The following is a 20356-nucleotide window of genomic DNA, read 5'->3' on the forward strand; positions in this document are numbered from 1 at the left end:
AACGAAGAATCGGCATATTTATCCATCTCCTGTATGAAGATAATGTTGGGCAAAGGTTTTCAAGGCTTTTTGCAGTAAATATTAACTTTCCCTGGTAAACATGCAAGAAACACGAAGATTGAAGCAACAAATACTGGCTATAACAAAACTCTTAATTAGGAGGCAGTGCCAAATATTAACGTCAGGCACAGTAAATCATAGGAATTTTCTGCAAACGCCTCAAAATTAGTTCAACTGAGAAGTACTGTAAAGTAGTTGAAAAATTACTTCATGTAAAAGAAAAGTGATAGTATATTTTGCTTTTGTTTTATTCATTTTATACAGGGGCGTATTAAAGGCGGCAGGCTCTTTTTAGAATAGCGAAGCAGCGTTTTTTCTTAAATTTCATACTTTATCGTCACTTAACGGGGCGGTAATCCTGACTGGCTCAGGATGCCAACGCCAAATCCTTGAAATACGCCTCTGACAGCCATCCCAGACATTTTTTTAAATATATGTATGAATACTATAAATTTACTGTTAAGTCGCCATACTGCAAAATAACGCAAATTTATCGATATCGATAAATATTAGGGACTGGGTTGGTCGAGCCCTAGCGATTTTTTCTTTGTGTTGGTAGCAGTGACATGACCTCACGACCGTCGAAAAAACGCCTGCATAAATCGGTTCGAGGGTTGTTCGAGAGTGCCGACTCTTAAAACGTAGTGATTCAATGCTCTTTGAGTGAAAAGATTTGCTTGACCATTTTCTGTATTCTGCACGGTTTGTAAGTGCGATAGGGACTAGGGACGGCCTGATATTTTATCGTCTATCGCGCGACCATGCTTCCCGTCTGATCGTGTAGATGTCGCTTATACTGAGAATTGAAGTTGAAATGGTTGAAAATTGCGGAAGGTTTACTTTTAACTTAAACAGCGCCCTTGACAGCTGACTGACATTGACGTTGATTTTTGAGGTTAGGTTATATTAATATTATTCGCATCGGTAATCGATAAAATGCAATTTATGCTAAGGTTTTAATTATAATTGATATAATACAAAATTGTAGTTTGTGTTATTTCGGTAAAATGGCGTTTAACCCTTTGAGAGTGGGTTTTCTGCAAAAACTTGTTCAGAATGCATTTTACACTACTATGATGAGACGGCCTATGGCTTACAAAAGCGCTATATCTTTGGAGACATTGTACCCCAATAGTTCTTTGAAACTCAGCACTCCTGCGTTTGTAAGTAATAAGTCTACACTAGATTAGAGATAGATCTAGCTTATTTAAACTATCTAATTTTTACAATACAGTTATGGGCCATGTAAAGTTGTAGTTCTTCAAGGTAGCTGCAGTGGTCATTGTATAGGTCATAATGGTCATATTATTATTTATTATTTATGTGGTTGAGGCAACCTTATTCTATTATCCATATTTGCCAGTTTTATGCATCTTCTCGCTGACTATTTGTTTTAAATAATATTTAACACTGAATCAGCAGCCCAGATCCCCCTGCAAACAAATTTCTATGCTGGAAGTCTTTGCAGCTAATCAGCAGTATATTAGTATACAATTATATATGTATAATGGATTTTATTGTTTTGTGTATAAGATGTTACTTAAGGAAATTATTGATTTATTTATCAAATTCCAGAATGCTGACCCAAAGGAGAAGTTTTCCGGCTTCATCCCTATGGAGAAACTGGACATCACATACAGTGCCAGCTCGGGGCCGGGGGGACAGAATGTAAACAAAGTGAGTAAAACCCTTCTGTATTCTAGAATACTTAAGGCATATTTTGATTTTATGCCAGTGGAGGATGAAGTATGAAGGAAATTTAGAAGCGGGCCAGATTTACACCAAAAAAATACATTTTTAATATAGTGCTGGCCTGCTGACCATATCACACACTGTTTTGAAGGGCCGGTGGCGGGCCAGATACCGTTCTTTTGTGGGCCAGACATGGCCCGCGGGCCTTACTATGCCCACTAGTGGTTTAGGCTCTTTAGGCAGTGAAAGAACAACAGAAAAGGCAGATTGGTGAAATTTGTTATCGGTAGTAACTGGCTGTCAGTAATCTTACTAAACTTGCATTAGTAAGTATAAAGAATTAAAAATTTCCCATCATAGATCTACCAGGGCCAAATGATGATATGTAGAGTTTATGTGTAAAATTGTAAATAGAAGTGGTATGGAATGTTAGAGAACCAATGTAAATACATTGGTTCTCTAATATTCCATAACACTCTGTTCTGGTCTTGATTATGAGAAAAATGAAGAGCCATATAAATATATGACCTAATTTATAGTGCCTATACCTTATTATGTGCTTGCTGTTCTATATAAATTATAGAACAGCAAGCACATAATAAGGTATAGGCACTATAAATTAGGTCAGGCCGTATTTTTCGCACTATTTGTAAGTGCAATAGGGCCACACTGACATAATAAGGTTAAGCACACTAGCACACGGCACCTGCTCTCGGCTACCTCACAGTTACCGCTTGTCAAAAACGCGTCCAGTCGACCTGTCATATCTCACTCATATTAGCATTGTATGCGTTTACCTACACAAGCTCAGACTGTGTGCGTAGGAAGTGTAGGAACGTGCCTCTTTCATATATTTGATCGCCATTGTCCGAGGTGTGACACTAATGTACAGTCAAGTGTAAAAATATGGGTGCGTACAACTTATCAAAAATATGTCCCATAGCACTTTATGTCGGCGGAATAAGGTCTCGGTACATATTTTTGAGCGGATAAAATCGATACGTATTTTTGCACTTGACTGTACTAGGCCTGCAGATTGTTTCATTCAGTGTTATAATTTTTCAGGTTCACACCAAGGTTGACCTGCGCTTCAAGCTGAGTGAAGCAGATTGGCTGCACCCAGAAGTGAAGGAGAAGATGTTAGAACTGGTTAGTGTTTAGTATGACATGAAGTTTCGGGATCCAAACACATGAACTGGTCTGACATACCGACTTTTGTCAATTATTGAACTCTGTATACAAATATCAAATTCCTATACACATCCACATCCTCCTTGCGTTATCCCGGCATCTGCCACGGCTCATGCGAGCCTGGGGTCCGCTTTGACAACTAATCCCAAGATTTGGCGTACGCTCCCGTTTTACGAAAGCGACTGCCACCTGGCCTTCCAACCCGAAAGGTAACTAAGCCTTATTGGAATCAGTTGGTGCTTCCTCACGATGTTTTCCTTCACCGAAAAGCGACTGACAAATATTAAATGACATATCGCATATAAGTTCGGAAAAACTCATTTTTACGAGCCGGGGTTCGAACGCGCGACCTCCGGATCGAAAGTCGCACGCTCTTACCGTTAGGCCACCAGCGCTTCAAATTCTCCTACCTCATTCTTAAAGTTTAGTATTGGCTAACTCATCCAGTTTGCTCGTTCTATACCTTAATTTTCTTGTAACACAGCTGAGGGCAACCGGAGAACCTGCCTGGCATATTTCTGCCACTCAATGTGTTCATTAGATTTTACCAATGGTCAGTTAAGTGTATGAGACTGTAGGTACGGGTACGACTGATAGTTCTACACTCTGCACAGAATCCACAAAACTGGAGTAAAACCACGGCTTCTCCTCACCTAAGTTAGTTTGAGTATAGGGCTTACGCTTGAAGAATGTCTTGAATTGTGATAAGCATTTGGAACATGAATTGGGGCATTTTCAGAATTTGGGAAATTTGGGAATTAGCGTAAGTTGTCAACAAAAATGAACTCGCTGTCAGTTTTGTGACGACAATTAAGCATAAAATCTGTCTAAAAATTTACTTTTTTCACATTCTGAATGTAGATTATCGCTTAAAGTTTATGTAATTAACACAAAAACCATATTTTTATAGAAATTTCATGCATAATTATCGCCACAAAACTGACAGTGAGTTAATTTTTGTTAACAACTTATACGCTAACTGGGGGGTCCCAAATTCTGAAAATGCTCATTGTTATGGTCTTAAAAATTTCAGCATGGCAAGAAATTATCCAAGGAGGGGTACCTCATCATCCGCTCTGACGCCACTCGGTCGCAGCAGCTGAACCTAGCCGACTGTCTCCAGAAGCTTCGCACTCTGCTGAGGGACGCCGCCGTCACGCAGCGGGCGCCTTCGCCGGAGACCCTTGAGAAAGTTAGACAGAGGTATGCTTCTGGTGTTTCAATTTCGCGTTTAGTGTGTTTTGACTCTTTGAGCGTTCATATTTCAGTCTTTCTAGAAAGATACATTTCATCACCAATTTAACAAAATCTCAAAATTGAGTGAGGCTGCCAGAGCTCAACAAGGGTGCAGTGTGCTGGTAACGGAAGGATCTACGGAACTAATTTGTTCCGTATATTGTCCTTTGAGTCGTCGGCAACCCGAACCCTCCTTGGAACTTGTACACTCTTTTTTGCTGTGTACTTAATAACACAGCAAAAGGGAGTGTACAAGCTTTTAATGGGTTGGCAACGCGCATGTGACACTCCTTGATCTGCAGGCGTTCATAGGTTGCGGTGACCGCTTTCGATCAGGCAGACCACCGACGTAGATAAAAAAAAAGTGTAACTCTGTGTTGCATCTCATATATGGTTACTATATTTGTTTTTTGATTGACAAAAACCTTTTGTGATTTATTTCCTATTTTTCACGAAACACCTGTACGAATTAGACCAGCAATAGGCTAAACCGTCACAAGCAATATCCTTTGAACAAGGGCCTGTTGCGCACTCTGAATACTCTAATTACAATAATTAAGCTACATATTCTGCTATAATTGCGTTTCAATTGGAGAAAAGGAGAAAGATGCCTGCGGTTTGCGAACCCCGGTGTTCTTTTGCGGTAGGCCCTCAGTTGACTTCTATCTATTAGTATTTTTATGATATGACATGATACATCGTTAGAATTTGGCGGTAAGAGGGCATAAGTGTTATCAGAATAATATAGGTTGAGAGATTTATCTACAAGAAATCACGAATTAAAAAGGAATTTCGCCTGTCTGATATAATCACACGGTATTTTGATTAACTTTGTGCCTTTACCTCTCCTCCTAGCGCTCATAGCTGTACTTTTTGCCTACAGACACCTAAAAGCGGCGCGTATGCGAGTGGCGCTAAAGCGAGAGGACGCAGTGAAGCGCGCTCAGAGGCAGCCCCCTACCGTCGTGGACTTATGATTCTTCCACTAATTGGTTGCGTTACACTAGGCTGCAGTACATATGGCAATGGCAATGGACACCTATACTTTTATCAGTGCTAACTTGCTGATATACCACTACAGACTGCAGACGTCAACTGACGCGCGGGTACAGCCAAATATCAGTTTTCGTGCATTGCAACAAGGTGCATATGTAAGACACAACTTATATGCAGGGGACATCTTAATGTCATCTTCAAGAAATATAAAGGTTCGTTATTTTAGAGGTATGGATCCCTAAAAATAAGCGTACACACAGCCGTACATAAATCTCATAAGCTAGAGTTACTTTGGCTAGCGCCGAAAATCCTGTTCTTTACGAGAGGCGAGATGATCAAGCAAGAACTTGTAGGTAATAGTATTTTATGCAACAGGCGTTTAACCTCCTAAGGCCCAAGGCGAAATTCGGCCCCTAGTCATTGCGAACCACGGTACTACCAGTAGTACTATTGTTTTATACTCGTTCAGGCCCAAACATTAGGAACACATTTTTTAAATGTTATTGTACTTGTATGCCACCAACAGCTTTGGGGCATATTTATTATCAGTTTATGATGCCTTTTCGGATAATTTGATTTTAATTAAAAAAGTCCTACAGGAAGGACCATGGGCTTATAAAAAAACGTAATTTATATTAAGAAAATAAAAAAAATCACTTAAAGATTTGTTTCTTTTTAGTTTTATTGAATGAATACAATAAAATAATAGTCTTATTTAAATAATATAATGCACTAATCACTTTTAATCAGTTTTGGACGAACGTTACTCCACTACGAGCCTGAGATCGTCCTCTTGTAGGCGCTCCTCGACGACGTCCAGAAGCTGCACGGCAAAATATCGGGTTCAGCCGTGGTTAGGCTTTGAAATTAGTTCTGACAGAGAAATATCGACATAGGAACTAGAGGAATCATACCGGGATCTTGTTTGTACAAAATTTGTTTCTATGAGTTTTATGTCGTAAACGTCTGTTTCTTCATCTTCAGTTTCTATTTCTGATTCCCTAAGAGCGAATTATGTTTCTCTGTCATTTAATCCTACAACAATAAAAGCAATTTGTGTCAGTTTTTGCAACCATCACAAAAATTATTATTAAATTATGTATTTGTATAAACCCGAGGTACTACTCATAGGACTTAATATTTTTACATCCCGTATTTCGTAAAATATAAGCAAAATCAAAGACATTATTACTTAACTCCGTAAAATAACTAATAAAGAAGAAGATAATTTAAAAATTAGTAAAAAATTACTCAAGATTACATGAATAAAATTGGATTTACTAACCTCTCCTTCACGGAATACCCATGTCGCCGTCTGTAACTTGTCTATTTGACACTTTGTTTTTATTTTTCAAGCTTATGAGTGTGTTCACATTCAAACTCAAATACCCCACTTGAAAATCGTATACGTCAGTTTAGATTGGCACGAAATTTTAAATCAAAATTATGGCTTTTATAATAAGTCCTACTGGTAGGACCGTGGTACGCTATGACTATACAGTCGTTGAAGAAGCTGGGTCTGAATGACCAACTTAATTATTACTATAGGAAGGACCTTGGGCCTTAGGAGGTTAAAGGAGGTCAAAAAAGACGAGTGGCGTGGGTAACAATTTGAGGCGAATCCGAAAATTGTTATTAAGACGCCACGAGTATTTTTGATTCAGTTAAACACCGTTGCATACAATACTTTTTCTACGATCATACACTTAGTTTTTAATAGTTTTCTTGAATAAATTTCGTGAAATTCACACTGTTTCCTGTATTTTGACGCAAAGGTTTGCACTGTCAACTCAGCTACCCAAAGTGCGCAGTATCGTTATAACAATGCGTTGCCATGGTTACAGAGCCAAACAATGCGTTTTCAGTTTTTTCGATACTGCGCGCATGCGTGGAAAGCCGGCGGACGCTGGCTTTGGGGAATAGACTGTTATGAAGGGTTTTAAAGATCTATGCACGACCCTGTAAATGATGAATAACAGTTCGGGAGTAGAAAAAAGGAATTAATATTTGCACTAGGATTGTTAATGTTTTAGGTATTTGTCCATTGCCATTCTGTCTGTAGGCCAGTGTTCAAGAAAACCTCAGCTATTTTGAAAGTCATTTATTAGTGTGTCCACTGCCATAGTAACCTTGCAGTCCTTTAAGAAGCGGAACAACAGTACTTTAGAATTGGTAAAATGATTATGAAAATACCTGAGGATTGGTGGCAGTCAGTGTTTTTGACTGCCAAACGCGACCAGTTACCATTACCTTTAGTTCTTTTAATTTGAATGTAATGTATTTAGCTTTTAGATATGATATTAATAAAGTTTAAAATTGTTTTTTCGTTTTTCTATACGACTGGTAACCTAAAACCAGAACCTACGCGCCTAAATCATCTAAGTCAAAGCAGAAATAGAAGAATACCTACTTGTTTATATCCTCGAGATTCATTAACTTGAGTAGATGTTTCTCATCTCTTTGAATTTAGCATTGGCGGTGTTTCAAACTCAATATGGTAAGTCGGAGGCAATTTAACCTGTTTTTTTTTTAATCTGAGCTCAGTTGTCTATCATGGCAACATATCGAGACCGAGCTTTTGTATCTACTTAGGTCCCGCCACTAATTCATACATATTTTTCTGGTTAACTGCACCTGAAAACTCAATAACTTGCATTGTTTACAACCCGAGTATTTCTTCTTAAGTAGGTTAGAATTGGCTCGTAATAAAATTTCTGCAATATTTATATTATACTGTCTTAGCAAGATTATAAGAGTACAGGTCAATTCACAAGAGCTGGCACGAATGGAACGAATGTTTGAATGTAAATATGCATTTGTGTGACAGATTAACCATAACCAATAAAATGGTGGCTCTTGACAGTTACGACTGTATACCAATACAGGCCCCGTAGCCGAATGGCATTTCTCCGACGCCAAACGAAAGCGATACGCCGCTGGCTCTGTCGCGCCAATACGCAAGCGCGATAGAGATAGATATCTACTAGCGTTTCGTTTCGTGAGCGATTGTGCCATTCGGCTAGCCACCCAGGTGTCACTCACACAATCAAAGTTTCGTTCATTTCATTCGTGCCAACTTTCGTGAATCGACCTGTACCTAAGTGTTGACAATTTGGTTGACAATGTCATGTATATTTGACTTGCACTTAAGGTCATACCACTGAAATAGGAAACCTATGGAAGTGAAACATCAACAAAAAACGCGTGCCGGATGTGACGTCATCCTGGGACAAAACATGGCGGTTTTAGTGCTGCCCATAACATTTTACTGTAATTATGATTTGTCGATAAATCGATAAACTTTGCAACGTTCTCGGCTCATTTCACATACTATTCATTCTTTATAGAATTAATATTTTAATGGAAGTAAGTTATTAAACTGGAAGTATCCATTTAAATATTTATTACATAAGTTTATTGCTGATGTTGCCGATCGTAACAGCCCGCACCCTCGTTAAAAGCTCTAGCAACTTTACTCACCGGCAGGAACACTATGAGCAGTGTCTTGTGTTATTTGGCTGTGGTTTGCTACCCTTTTTCAGGCATACTACATTTAGACTGTACTAGAATTTATAATTTGATTTATTTAATGAATACCATTTATTTAAGGGAGTGGCCTCAGCATAAGAGTTTTATACAGTCCATACACGATAATTAGCTCATGATACTTACTAATGGGGGTTATTAGTTTAGCCTACTTAGGCCGTTTACACACTATCCGATCCGATATCGGATGTCGGAAGGATTTCAATAGAAAAAATCCAAGATGGCGCCTGTAATGTATGGGATATCGGTCTGACACCCGATATCGGATCGGATAATGTGAAAACGCACTTATGCTGACAGAATACCCTACACTGACATGCTTTTGGCTGACAGTTTTCTTGATAATAATAACAGAGGTTTCTAGACACGCGGCAGCGTGTCAAGCCAAGTTCAAGTAACAGAACTGGCGAGCAGCACCGTGTGTTATATTACACGAACCATTTGGAGCCACTTTTGACCCCCTCACAACTCAACAAGTATTTTACATAAACGTGTCAAATTTGGCTCATATATTGAGACATGCAAGATAGACATGTGCGCCAAATTTCATAAACACATCTCAAACGGTTATTTAGATAATAACGTAAAAAAAAACATCATTTTTATCATATATATACCTATAGACATAAGTTCTTTTTATTCGTACAGGTGCCACTAGAATCGACGGGTGAAAATAACTAAACACCTTCAGAATATTTATTTCATTAAAAATAAAAAAATATTTACAAATTGCAGTAGGGTAATTGCACCATTAGATGAACGACGCGGAGTGAGCCGCCCCTGCGAACAAATAAAAATATCCTTTACATTTGGCTTTATATTTTCTAATCCGATAGCATCCAGCCACTTTTTCTTTTTCTGGTAATTTCTTGGTAACCTTTAAAATACGTTTTAATTGTTAATTTAAGATATTATTGGTTTTAAGCGGAGTAGCATGATAAAATAAGAAAATGGTAATAAGCATGATTGAAGAAAATCGATATCAAAGTCGATAAAAAATGTACAACCCTAGCTGCAATGTTTACATTATTTAAGCCTAAAAATATAGTAAAGTAAGTCACATCTCTTCATAAATTATAGCTGCACATAACAACCTTACTAATTATAATGTAATACATTCTTCAATTTACCAGCAACATTAACAATAATCAATATTTTTGATGAAAATCATAGCGTACCTGTGTAAGGTCAAAGATGACTGATTTGGTGTCTTTCTGATGCCGCAGCCTATCACACTACACACTGGCATATTTTCACCGTAATTATTCACATTCACCTGCAAATATATTCAGTTACCACGCTTTTTTTTTAAGATAATTAAATTATTTCACTTTTCTCGCGACGTTTTGACAGGACATCTACCGCCTGAACTCACTGACAATGACATTCACAGAACAAAACATGGCGGATTTTCGGTCGCATTAGGTATTTACGCATATTCATGTTCCACTTTATGTACGTACTGAAATACTGTCATATTCTTTTGTCATCGGTTATAGTGCTGAGTTAAAACGAGACAGCGATATGTTTATGCGTTCAACGTCAGAATGGGTGCTATTTATATAAGCAATTGTATGTATAGAACAACATGTCTCGTCCATATATATACGTCCATGGGTCATACTCATAACAGACTACCGAACCGTGCAGGGTAATCCCGTAAGTAAGAGAGAAAAGAGATATATTTTTCCCGGTCTTACTTGGTGTGGTGCAAGTGTGGTGTGGTTTGCTATTATAGCACTTTTACGCACCCAATGTTGCCAAACTAGCGAACGTTACCATGGTAACGTATGAAAACAAACACAAACAGTGAGTTATCATTTGCAAGTGGAAAGGAAGACGCGAAAAGCAGAAGAAGTTAATTAATCGCAGTAATTCGCTATTCAGTGTCAGAATGTCATACCGAGATCTACGAAGTAAGTACCTATTTAGATTTTGTGAAATAAAATAATAGTATATTATATAACGGTAACGATATGAAGGCTATAAAAGTTGAGTACCGCGGTTAGGTCACGAGGCTTTGCCGAGTGGCCTAACTAAGGTACGAGACTTTTATAGCCTTCATAATGTTACGATTGTATACTATACTTTTTCTACGACAGCCAAATAAATACCTATTCGAAAATAATAAAATGGGTTACTAACCTATCTTATATAAGGGTGAATCACCTTTTTCTTGCTTGTTATTGCCATGGTTACGGTCCCCTGGGTCACCCTGGTTTTATGCAAAATTATGCTATTTAAACTATGCAAACAAGCATTTTTCTGTTGTTAATACATCCCTTTCTTAATGGGCCATCTACAAACATGGACTACATGCATGTTTGCATTATTAAAGTAGCATAATTTTGCATAAAACCAGGGTGACCCAGGGGACCGTAACCATGGCAATAACAACCAAGAAAAAAGTGATTCACCCATAATGAATGGGAAAATTTGTGTGGATCTCAGCATTGAGTATTCAGTCCACAATGTTGATGGCGAGAACTTGTTGCACAAATCTTCAAAATATGCCAACAACGCGGTTTCAGAGAAAGTTTTAACATTTTTTTGCAATTTCCATGTCAAAACAATCATAACAGTTTTGGTACGCTTTATCCGACTTTTCAGGTAACAAATTGTCAGTCACTTTGAGCGTCATAGCCTTGATTTCTTTGGAAGTACATTGTTCACCAGAATCACTCATAATTACTTAAGTTTTTGCACAATAACGTCGAATTAAAATAAACTACAAAACACTTTAAATAGTTCAAATACTTTCGTCTAAAGTTTACAAATGTCAAAAATGCCATAGACAAGAGAAATAGAAAATAAGCCGGTTTTTAATTACGAAAAATGTGGTTGCGTTCAAGAATATTTAAATGTCGAATGTAAAATTATTTGATAAACTTATGATTTTTACCTTTGTTTTACAATATGTAATATGTAAAACGCATTTCAATTTACTTTTTCATCTTGATTTAAATTATGAACCTAAATATTATATTATTTATTAAAAGTTACTTATTATTGCAAATGAAAACATACCTGATAAATGGAAGTTGTGCTTTTAAAAAAAAATTAACAGAACTCCTATATTCATATGATTACTGCTAGCAGTAATCCTATGAACCTATAGACAAATAGACTTTCTTATCGTTACTCAAATGAACTCAATTTGGATACCGCTGACAATAATCTAATTGACAGATTTAAGTGCTGGAGTAGAAAAAGAATTATTGAAACTTAAGGTGGGACCTATCAGATTCGTTGCCGCTCAAGAGTTAATCCATACTTTCAAACTTCAATGGGCACTACAATATTATAAATGCGTAAGTGTGTTTGTCTGAGCATAAAATAGTACAAGGTCTGTGGTAGTTTGAGGCTCGGGACATCATCATCATCATTCCTCGGTGCACTCGAAGTCGCGGACAGAAGTAATAATATAATAAATGTATTTTTTCATCGTTTCTGTACATATGTAGGAAATGTATCTATTAACCATAGATGCTATTAACAGCCGATACTAAGGTACATGTTTTACAATGTTTGCATTATTAAATAGAGTGTCAACGGGTTATATATCGTAGGCGTGTTCAGCGGATACATGTAGAACTCAACATAATATATCATAGTGAAAAAATGGATTAGTTACAATTGCCCCCCAGACCGGCCAGTCGAGATTTGTGCCGCTGTACCTTATACTATTATTTAACAAGGCATCTATTGAAGCTTTAGGTACTGGACTCAATAAAGACGAATAAATAGATTAAATAAATAGATTTCAGCGAAGCCATGCGCGCTCTCGGCTACCCTCGCCAGATCAACATGGAGAGCTTCCGCAACCCCAACTGGGAGGCGGTTGAGGAGTGCACTCGATGGCTGGCGGCTAGAGTTGAGCCCGACGTTGAGCTCCGTGGTGGCCGCGCCGACGCCGAGCAACGGGTTGCGCTGGTCACACACGCGATAGCACTTTTCGTGAGTGACACGTACTTCAAACATACAACCTAGTCCTATAAGTAGGTATCTTACTTAGGCCGCCGCAACAACCACATTCGACAGACACATCATCGTCACACAGCAGATGTCTATGGAACTTCCCATACACTAAATTTAACGAACGCTTTAACGGTGCCAGACGGTTTGGTCCAACCGGCCCTTAGTCACCAAGCTTTCTCAATCTCAACTGGGAGGCGGTTGGGGAGTGCACTCGATGGCTGGCGGCCAGAGTTGAGCCAGATGTCGAGCTCCGTGGCGGCCGCGCCGACGCCGAGCAACGGGGTGCGCTTGTCACACACACTATTGCACTTTTCGTGAGTCACACTTAAATCTACTATCTACACCTTACTTTTATCTTCTTCTTAAAGCGTATATTTTGTACTTCGTCCAAAACACAAATTGATCTTCATAAATATTTACCTACAGCGAGCAGCGTAACAAATATTGCTATTTATATCATCAAAGGGGAGAGGGGTTAAAAGGTGGCTAAATAGTAAATATCATCTGTTGACTTTTGGATGAGCTATTTTACTTGATTAAGTAATAACGAGATTTATTTTCTCTTAGCATTCCCGGGCAAACCTGAAATTGAACGGCAAGCGGCTATATGGCGCCGACGGCTGGGCAGTTCGCGAACTGTTGAAGGTGGCGTCTCTGCTCCGTGACGCCCTGCAGGCGCCGCCGCCCGACGAACAGCGCCCTGACGTACCCTTGACGTATGACGTCACGAGTCGGGTAAGCTATTATTCCACTATCTTGTCTAGTTTCGTTTCTGCTAGCATTCCCATGCGCACCTGAAATTGAACGGTTAGCAAAAACGGCGCCTCAACCTACTTTACAAAATGAGTGAACCTACCATATATTTTTGTTCCAGCTGGGCGAAATTAAACAAGCAAGAGCTCTAGCAACTGACATTACAGCCCAGGGATCCTTTTTATTCGACTTGCTTGGTAAAGAAGCAGAACGTAAAGTGAGTCGCAAGTTAATCTTTAACTATATGTAGGTAGTTATAATTATAACACTTCTTAATTAAGTACTTCTTAGGTACACTTACATAAGATGTGCTGATTTACATTCCCGCTCGTCTTAGCAATTTGTCTTTCATATAGGTTATAATAAATTGGTTTACAGGAACAACGGGAGCAGGCCCTCGCTCGTCCGCTGGACATGTCTGCCATGGAAGCTTGTCTGCGCCGGGCGGTAATTAAGTGCTGTGTGGTACTGTCGAGCCTGCTGATATAGCTATTGACAGAACATCTTAATAAGTACGATTAGTATAGTCGACATTAGATATATCGGAGCAGCCGGGGTGCTCTAAAATATCTGAACACGCACTCTAACGCCCTGAATACATAGAGGCAGATATTTGTGAGCGCTTAGCTGATCCGATGTATGTGATTGCGTAAATTGCGTTTGTACCAGCGAGCATGCTTTGCGTTTGTTCAAATAGGCAATCAGTTAAAGAAGTCATACATATCTGATGATTTTCTTTATTTCTTTTCGACATTAAATTTTAGGTGGAGACAGCAGCAGCACGAGTGACGGACGCGCGTGAACGCATAGACAACGTGGCGGCGTCAGAAGCAGCGCTGGACGCGAAACTGGAGCGCAGGCGATCGGAGCTACAGCGTGCAGAGAAGCGTTTGCTTACGGTGCAGAAGATAAAGTAAGATATTTGTAGATAGGAAGGAGTCAAAAATTAAATAAAGGGTGTGAGTTACCATAGGAAATGCGGTGTTTGACAACACAGCAAAACTGTTGTTTGATAAGGCTCTTTTCTTGATAAGGAACCATGAAAATGTTAGGGCTACAGCCAAAAGTATAATAGTTGACCTTCGGTACCGAAGAGCGATACGCCATACGCCACGTAGTGTGAACGAAATTATTAAATTACTCTTGGCTATGGTACCTAGCAGATCAGGGCGTTCAGGCCCTATAAAGGAGCAGGCCAAGAGTAACTGCGCATCTTCATTTCTGCAGTAAGTACTATGTTACTATCAAGTCAGTAAAGAACCCAAAGGGCAGATGTTGAACGGCGGTTCTGGCCTATGGAAACTGGCTGTGAACCATGATGGCTATGCTAACCAAATTCAATGACAACTGTTTCCGTATTTTTTTTTCCACAGGCCAGCATATCAGGGCGAGTTGACAGCCTTGGAGACCGAGATAGAGCAACTATGGGACCAGTATGTGTTGCGTTACCGCTGTGTTGAGGCGCTCAAACATCAGTTGAGCGTACTGGAGACTGCTCAAGCCGAGGTCAGTAAATGGTGACCTAAATTGATAACAATGACAACGCGAAGTGGCCTGAGGCACAGTATAATAAAGAGTACTATCGTACAGTATGGCCACTCCCGCTCCCCGCTGAAAGTGCCGCCTACCCCCTCTCGGTTACCTCACAGTTACCGCCTGTCAAAAACGCGAACAATCGACCTGTCATATTTCACTCATACAAGCATATTACGCGTTCACCTACACGAGCTTAGACTGTGTGCTGGGAACGCGCCTCTTTCATATATTTGATCGCCAGTGTCCGAGATGTGCCTGAGGGCCTAGTTTACCATCTGGATTGGAAGGTTAGGTGGTTGTCACTTTCGTAAAAACTACGCCAAATCCTATCACTTAATTGCCAAAGTGGAGTGGAGTGGATGGGTGGAGTGGGTGGAGTGGTTTTTTTAAAATATGTATGAGTCTCACGGGAGTTTTATAGTTAAAATTGGATCCCAGACTTTCATTAGCTCTGGTAAAGTGCCGAGATACCACTAGGAAGAAGAGAAGATAACGAAGATGATAAGACTTGTCCAAGAACTCTAGGCCTTATTTAATGTGATACGCAGAGCTTATGGATCAAAAATACTTATCAGTGCGAACAATTTTCTTTTATATCTTACAATAATTACTGATTTTGTTACAGGCAGCCGAAGAGCAGCAAGCAGCTATCATGCAGCTCATACACAAATACGAAGCAGAGGATGTGCTCGGAAAACTTAGTGAGTCAGGTGCGAATCATTGTTTACCTTCTGTCTTTATTGGTAAAAGAAAGACAAAAAAGAAATTCTTATTATTTTATCATTTTATATTGATTCTTCTTTCTATTTATATTTATTCGCAGACGATCTGGACTCGAGCGACGATGCAAAAGAGTTTGAAGCGAAGCAGCCTCGACCGGCAACGAGGCCCAAGACACGGCTGCGCATCAAAACTGCAGGTACTTTACATACATTCCTACCTTTCTTGCAATGTGGTGGTTTCTCAAAACTTTGTACCTGGGACGTAGTAGTGAGCACCACAAGTACAGGGTCATATTCCAATATCGTTTAAATCGGTCAGAGAAGGTGAAGCGTAGAAGCGTTTTACTACCGCTAGTAGGTCTTGTTTTAAAGATATCGTCCCTTATGTGGAATCAACATACTAGCCAGAACCAGAGACATAGACCCTTCATGCAGGTAGGACTGGCACTCACCCCACTCGCGCCATCTATAACAAGGACGACCCTACGGCGGCACTACCGCACCCATATGGGAGCGCGACACCATTCAGCCATCGCAACGGAAAAGTTTTAGTGGCCGTTCACACCCCGTACCCAAGCAGGCGGCCGGCGGGTACAGAGGTGTCGACTGTCGACAATAAGTACACAGTTCAGTACGCGAGTACGCTCATTGACATGATGAGCGTGTCAGTATCTTGTCCGCATGACTGGCTAGTGGCTACCCGTCCTTTTCTAACTGTGTTAAGGAGAGCGGGATTCTGTCTCGCGGGCGAAATACCTACTGTCGTGCCCTCGTGCCCATCATTTGTAGTGACTTACCCTGCTGATGATTTAGTTTCCGTTCGCAGGTACGGGTGCCGCGGAGGCTCGGCGGGCGTTCGGTAACATGGCAGGTGATTCGCTTGACGAAGTGCGCGATGAAGACGACTCGCAGTCAGACTCCGATTCGGACCGTGCGCTTTACGGTAAGACGATTCTCTTTGATAAAAAATTCAGAAATAGACTAATAAACCTTCAGCATCAAATTGATGGAGCCCGAAATAGAAAAATATGTAGCAAATAAGTAGCAATAAGTCCACTACGTCGGGGGTTTTGCAATATTAAAATTTTAGACTATCTATGTGACGGTGATTGCTTCTGTAACCTTAAGCAGATATTGTACCTACCTTACTTAAACTACCTGTCACTTAGGCCTACGTGACGAGGAGCCGGTAGCGTCGCGCTGGACGCGCCCGCGCCCCGCCACGCGCACCATCGCCGCTGAAGACGATGACTTCGCTGATCTCATTGAAGGTAAGAAATATCTTGATGTCTTTACTCACAGAGGCATGTATTTGCTGCGGCAATTTGTGGCTTTCTAAGTTAAAGGGTCCTTTCGTTACACGACGTGTAATATGGACTGTTTTATTAGAATTTTTGTTAGAATTCCAGATGTGAAGGACGAAAAGTACTAATACTCGTATGTATTAGATAGTATGTTATATGGCAATAAAAAAAATGAAGTTTGAAAGTAATTATACCTTATTAAGTTTTTTAGTCGACTTAATAAAAAAATAGTCGAACGAGTAGCCTGTGTTACGCAGTAGGTATTTTAGCCCCTTTGTAGGTATTTTAGCAAGCGTAACATCAACATTGGTAAGTTTTTATGTATTTTCAGGAGTTGATGGCGAGGGTGGGTCGCTCAGCAGCTCTTCGGAAAGCGAGCTGCGACTGACGAGCGCGCGGCCTAGCGCTGCGCCCGGGCGCTCTTCTGTGCTCAGCGACAATGAATTTTAATGAATATCATTATGGTATAATATACTTAATGTTAGAACGAAATGATAGATTGTGTTTCAATTTTAGAACACTAAAGGCTGATTATACAACTTGAGATCTCGCATGCGAGTTTTATTCCAATGCGGCGTTTGACCGACCGACTGAATTGGATGTAACCTCAACAATTCGCAATGTAGCTGGAATCGTGCGAGATTTTACGTGACGTGTTAATGGACCCTTACATACCTTTTTGATAAACTTAACGTAACATTATAAACATCAATTGGTATTTGTAATGTATTATTAGGAGTTGACAGCGAGGGCGGGTGGGAAATACCTAACCCGAGAACTTTATTGTATTGATTGTACATTAAGATCGTGTCTACATATTTTTTGCACTTTGGCTGTATTCATCCATACTAAGGCCCCATTTAGACGGTACGAGAACTCGCATACGAGTTTTATTACATTGCGGTATTTCATGGCTGTGCAAAATTAATCTAACCTCAACAGCCCGCAATGTAACTAAAATCGCATGCGAGTTCGCACGCCGTCTAAATCAGGCCTAATATTATAAATGGGAAAGTGTGTGTGTCTGCTTGTTTGTCCATCTTTCACAGCAAAACGGAGCGATGAAATGACATGATTTTTTAAATGGAGATATTTGAAGGGATGGAGAGTGCCATAGGCTACTTTGTGTCTCTTTCTAACGCGAGCGAAGCCGCGGGCAAAAGCTATTTTTGTTTCTGACTGCACATGGTACCTATGATAGGGCGATTTTTTCAAATAAAACAAGCAGATTTATTACAAATTTGTATTTATGTCAATTTACACGTGGCAATATAACCAATTAAATAATTTCGTACCTATAAATAAATATTAATTAGTCTCAATTAATTACAAAATAATTATAACTATGACTCCAGTCTACACTTTTATACGTGCGGTAAATAAGTACTGGAATAACTAGTATTTCATAGTAAAAATTATATAGACAAATTGTATACTTTACAAGATATTTACACAAACTTATGCTATGTTTATATCGATCTATATATAGAAATAGAACTAATCTGAGTATTCTACATTTATTTTGAAAGTTACTGCTTAATAATAAGGAATAAAAAAGTTATACAAGTGAAGACTACAAAGTGTTAAGACGAGTATTAAAAAATAACATTCTCGTATAAAGTGAATTACGGATTTATAAGAATATTACATACACTCCCGGTTACAAAGAGGCTAAATCTAAACTTAGATGTACACAAGTACATGAATAATGGTAACCGTACAACAACGTGAAACTTCTTGTTAGCTAAACTTCATGTTGATGCATTAGCAATAGCCAAAAATAGCCACGAAAATTGTTAACCAAAAGTATTTGTAAGATAAATCAAAAATTGTTCTTGTATCTTTCTATATTTTAATAAAAAGTAGAACAATAAATAAAATTTTCATTCCTGATATATTTGTCCAGTCGACTTCACAAACATATATTTAAAATCCAATATGGGTATTCCGGGATAAGCAGGATCTTCCGACACATGTACCTACACTACCTACTGTACATGTTTATTGACCTGTACTGTACTATTATATATTCTGTGCCTCTACCTATGTTTTAAATAAATAAACATTTTTCATTCCAAATGTCCAAACGACCTTCTTGTCATTTTTTTTGTTATAGAAAGGTGTAAATAAGAGTACTTACCTACTTATGTTTTTGCCATATTGGATTGTAGGTAAATATATATTATGTGGCAATCCCTAAACAAATCTAGTGAAATGACAAAACGTAGCGTGTCTATTAGCCGATTTAGTGATTTCACTAAACAAAGTCAGGGATTTAGTAAAACGACTGAAATTTTCTAGAGAAATGATGAAATGGATTGACTATTTTGTCATCTTGTGTGATTTGATCATATCCCTTACAGATTTGATCAAATCTCCGTTTTGGCCATTTCCCTGCGACATAAGTATATGTTTATGAACTCGACCGACCTTTCTCGGTTTGTCAATATTTCATGACCTCTTATTAAGTGGATAACCACAGAAGATATAAATAATATACCTAATTATGTATAGGTACTTAATAAACCTTAGCAATAAGTGTATAATCTATAGCAAACGCAAACGAATTGAGCAAATTTAGACGCACTATATACAGACCGATTGCTCTGTGCAATTTGGCACCGCTTAGGTACATAGGACTTCAGTTGAAATATACAAAATAACATTAAAATGATTATTAGAGATATTCTCAGTTTAATAAGATGCCAATTAAATTATTTTCATGAATTTTCATGAAAAAGGACGTAGGCATAGGCACCTACTTCGTTGAAAGAAAAACACATGTTATGGTTGATTTTGACAAAGCCTGTTTTGTGACGCCTAAACTACGCCGCCTGAGAAAGGCAAGGAAAGTGTTTATAATACGATGACTTTTTCAGGCGGCGTAGTTTAGGTGTCAGACAACAGGCTTCGTCTAAATCAACCATTAGCGCTATTTATTAATCGAAAATATCTCTATCAATCAATAGTCAATTACGAGCTAATAGATAAATAAGACTTAAAAGTATCGTATAACACAGACTTTTGACGAATAAAAACAAGTTTACAAGTATTGTGCGCTTGTTAGTAAATCGAAGCAGAGATCCCATCCTATCATGAGTTCATCATGACATTGTTTTTATTATATTTCTTGAATAATGAATATTTTATTTACAAAATACAACCCTGTCCGGTGCCGGTTAAAATTAAAACGGTGCCGGTTGCCCGTGTGGTGACGGGTTAAGAATTTCACCTACCCCTTTCTTCCCGTGGGTGTCGTAGAAGGCGACTGTGGGATATGGGTTAAATTGTGGCGTAGGCGAGAGGCTGGCAACCTGTCACTGCAATGTCACTGTTTCGTTT

The 20356-nt window shown here is 39.0% G+C and overlaps 2 protein-coding genes and 1 long non-coding RNA gene across 3 annotated transcripts; 2 read left to right on the forward strand and 1 right to left on the reverse strand.

The window, feature by feature from the left end:
- Nucleotides 1-966: 966 nt before the first annotated feature.
- Nucleotides 967-5324, forward strand: LOC125233295 (peptidyl-tRNA hydrolase ICT1, mitochondrial). The gene is made up of 5 exons (XM_048139255.1): nt 967-1223; nt 1636-1737; nt 2818-2901; nt 3977-4146; nt 5063-5324. The coding sequence occupies exons 1-5, from the start codon at nt 1068-1070 to the stop codon at nt 5154-5156; spliced, it is 606 nt and encodes a 201-aa protein (XP_047995212.1). The 5' UTR covers nt 967-1067; the 3' UTR covers nt 5157-5324.
- A 4079-nt stretch (nt 5325-9403) lies between these two features.
- Nucleotides 9404-10332, reverse strand: LOC125233594. The gene is made up of 2 exons (XR_007177867.1): nt 9900-10332; nt 9404-9501 (listed from the first exon to the last, which is right to left on the reverse strand). It is a non-coding gene; the product is annotated as an uncharacterized LOC125233594 (long non-coding RNA).
- Nucleotides 10333-10571: 239 nt separating this feature from the next.
- On the forward strand, nt 10572-17888 carry LOC125233603 (clusterin-associated protein 1). The gene is made up of 12 exons (XM_048139664.1): nt 10572-10637; nt 12482-12678; nt 13267-13434; nt 13574-13669; nt 13831-13899; nt 14217-14365; nt 14826-14958; nt 15614-15698; nt 15812-15907; nt 16537-16653; nt 16880-16981; nt 17346-17888. Exons 1-12 carry the CDS (start codon nt 10616-10618, stop codon nt 17462-17464), a joined length of 1353 nt encoding a protein of 450 aa, XP_047995621.1. The 5' UTR covers nt 10572-10615; the 3' UTR covers nt 17465-17888.
- Nucleotides 17889-20356: the final 2468 nt, after the last annotated feature.

Source organism: Leguminivora glycinivorella, chromosome 14 (genome assembly GCF_023078275.1).
Source record: "Leguminivora glycinivorella isolate SPB_JAAS2020 chromosome 14, LegGlyc_1.1, whole genome shotgun sequence".
In the NCBI taxonomy this organism is placed as follows: domain Eukaryota; kingdom Metazoa; phylum Arthropoda; class Insecta; order Lepidoptera; family Tortricidae; genus Leguminivora; species Leguminivora glycinivorella.

Bases quoted from the DNA above. Each gene is read 5' to 3' on its own strand.
- LOC125233295 (XM_048139255.1), top strand. From the start codon at position 1,068: ATGGCGTTTAACCCTTTGAGAGTGGGTTTTCTGCAAAAACTTGTTCAG. The intron at 1,738-2,817 runs GTGAGTAAAACC...ATAATTTTTCAG, and splicing joins GGGGACAGAATGTAAACAAA to GTTCACACCAAGGTTGACCT. The intron at 4,147-5,062 runs GTATGCTTCTGG...TTTTGCCTACAG, and splicing joins CTTGAGAAAGTTAGACAGAG to ACACCTAAAAGCGGCGCGTA.
- LOC125233603 (XM_048139664.1), top strand. From the start codon at position 10,616: ATGTCATACCGAGATCTACGAA. The intron at 15,699-15,811 runs GTGCGAATCATT...ATTTATTCGCAG, and splicing joins CGGAAAACTTAGTGAGTCAG to ACGATCTGGACTCGAGCGAC. The intron at 15,908-16,536 runs GTACTTTACATA...TTCCGTTCGCAG, and splicing joins GCTGCGCATCAAAACTGCAG to GTACGGGTGCCGCGGAGGCT.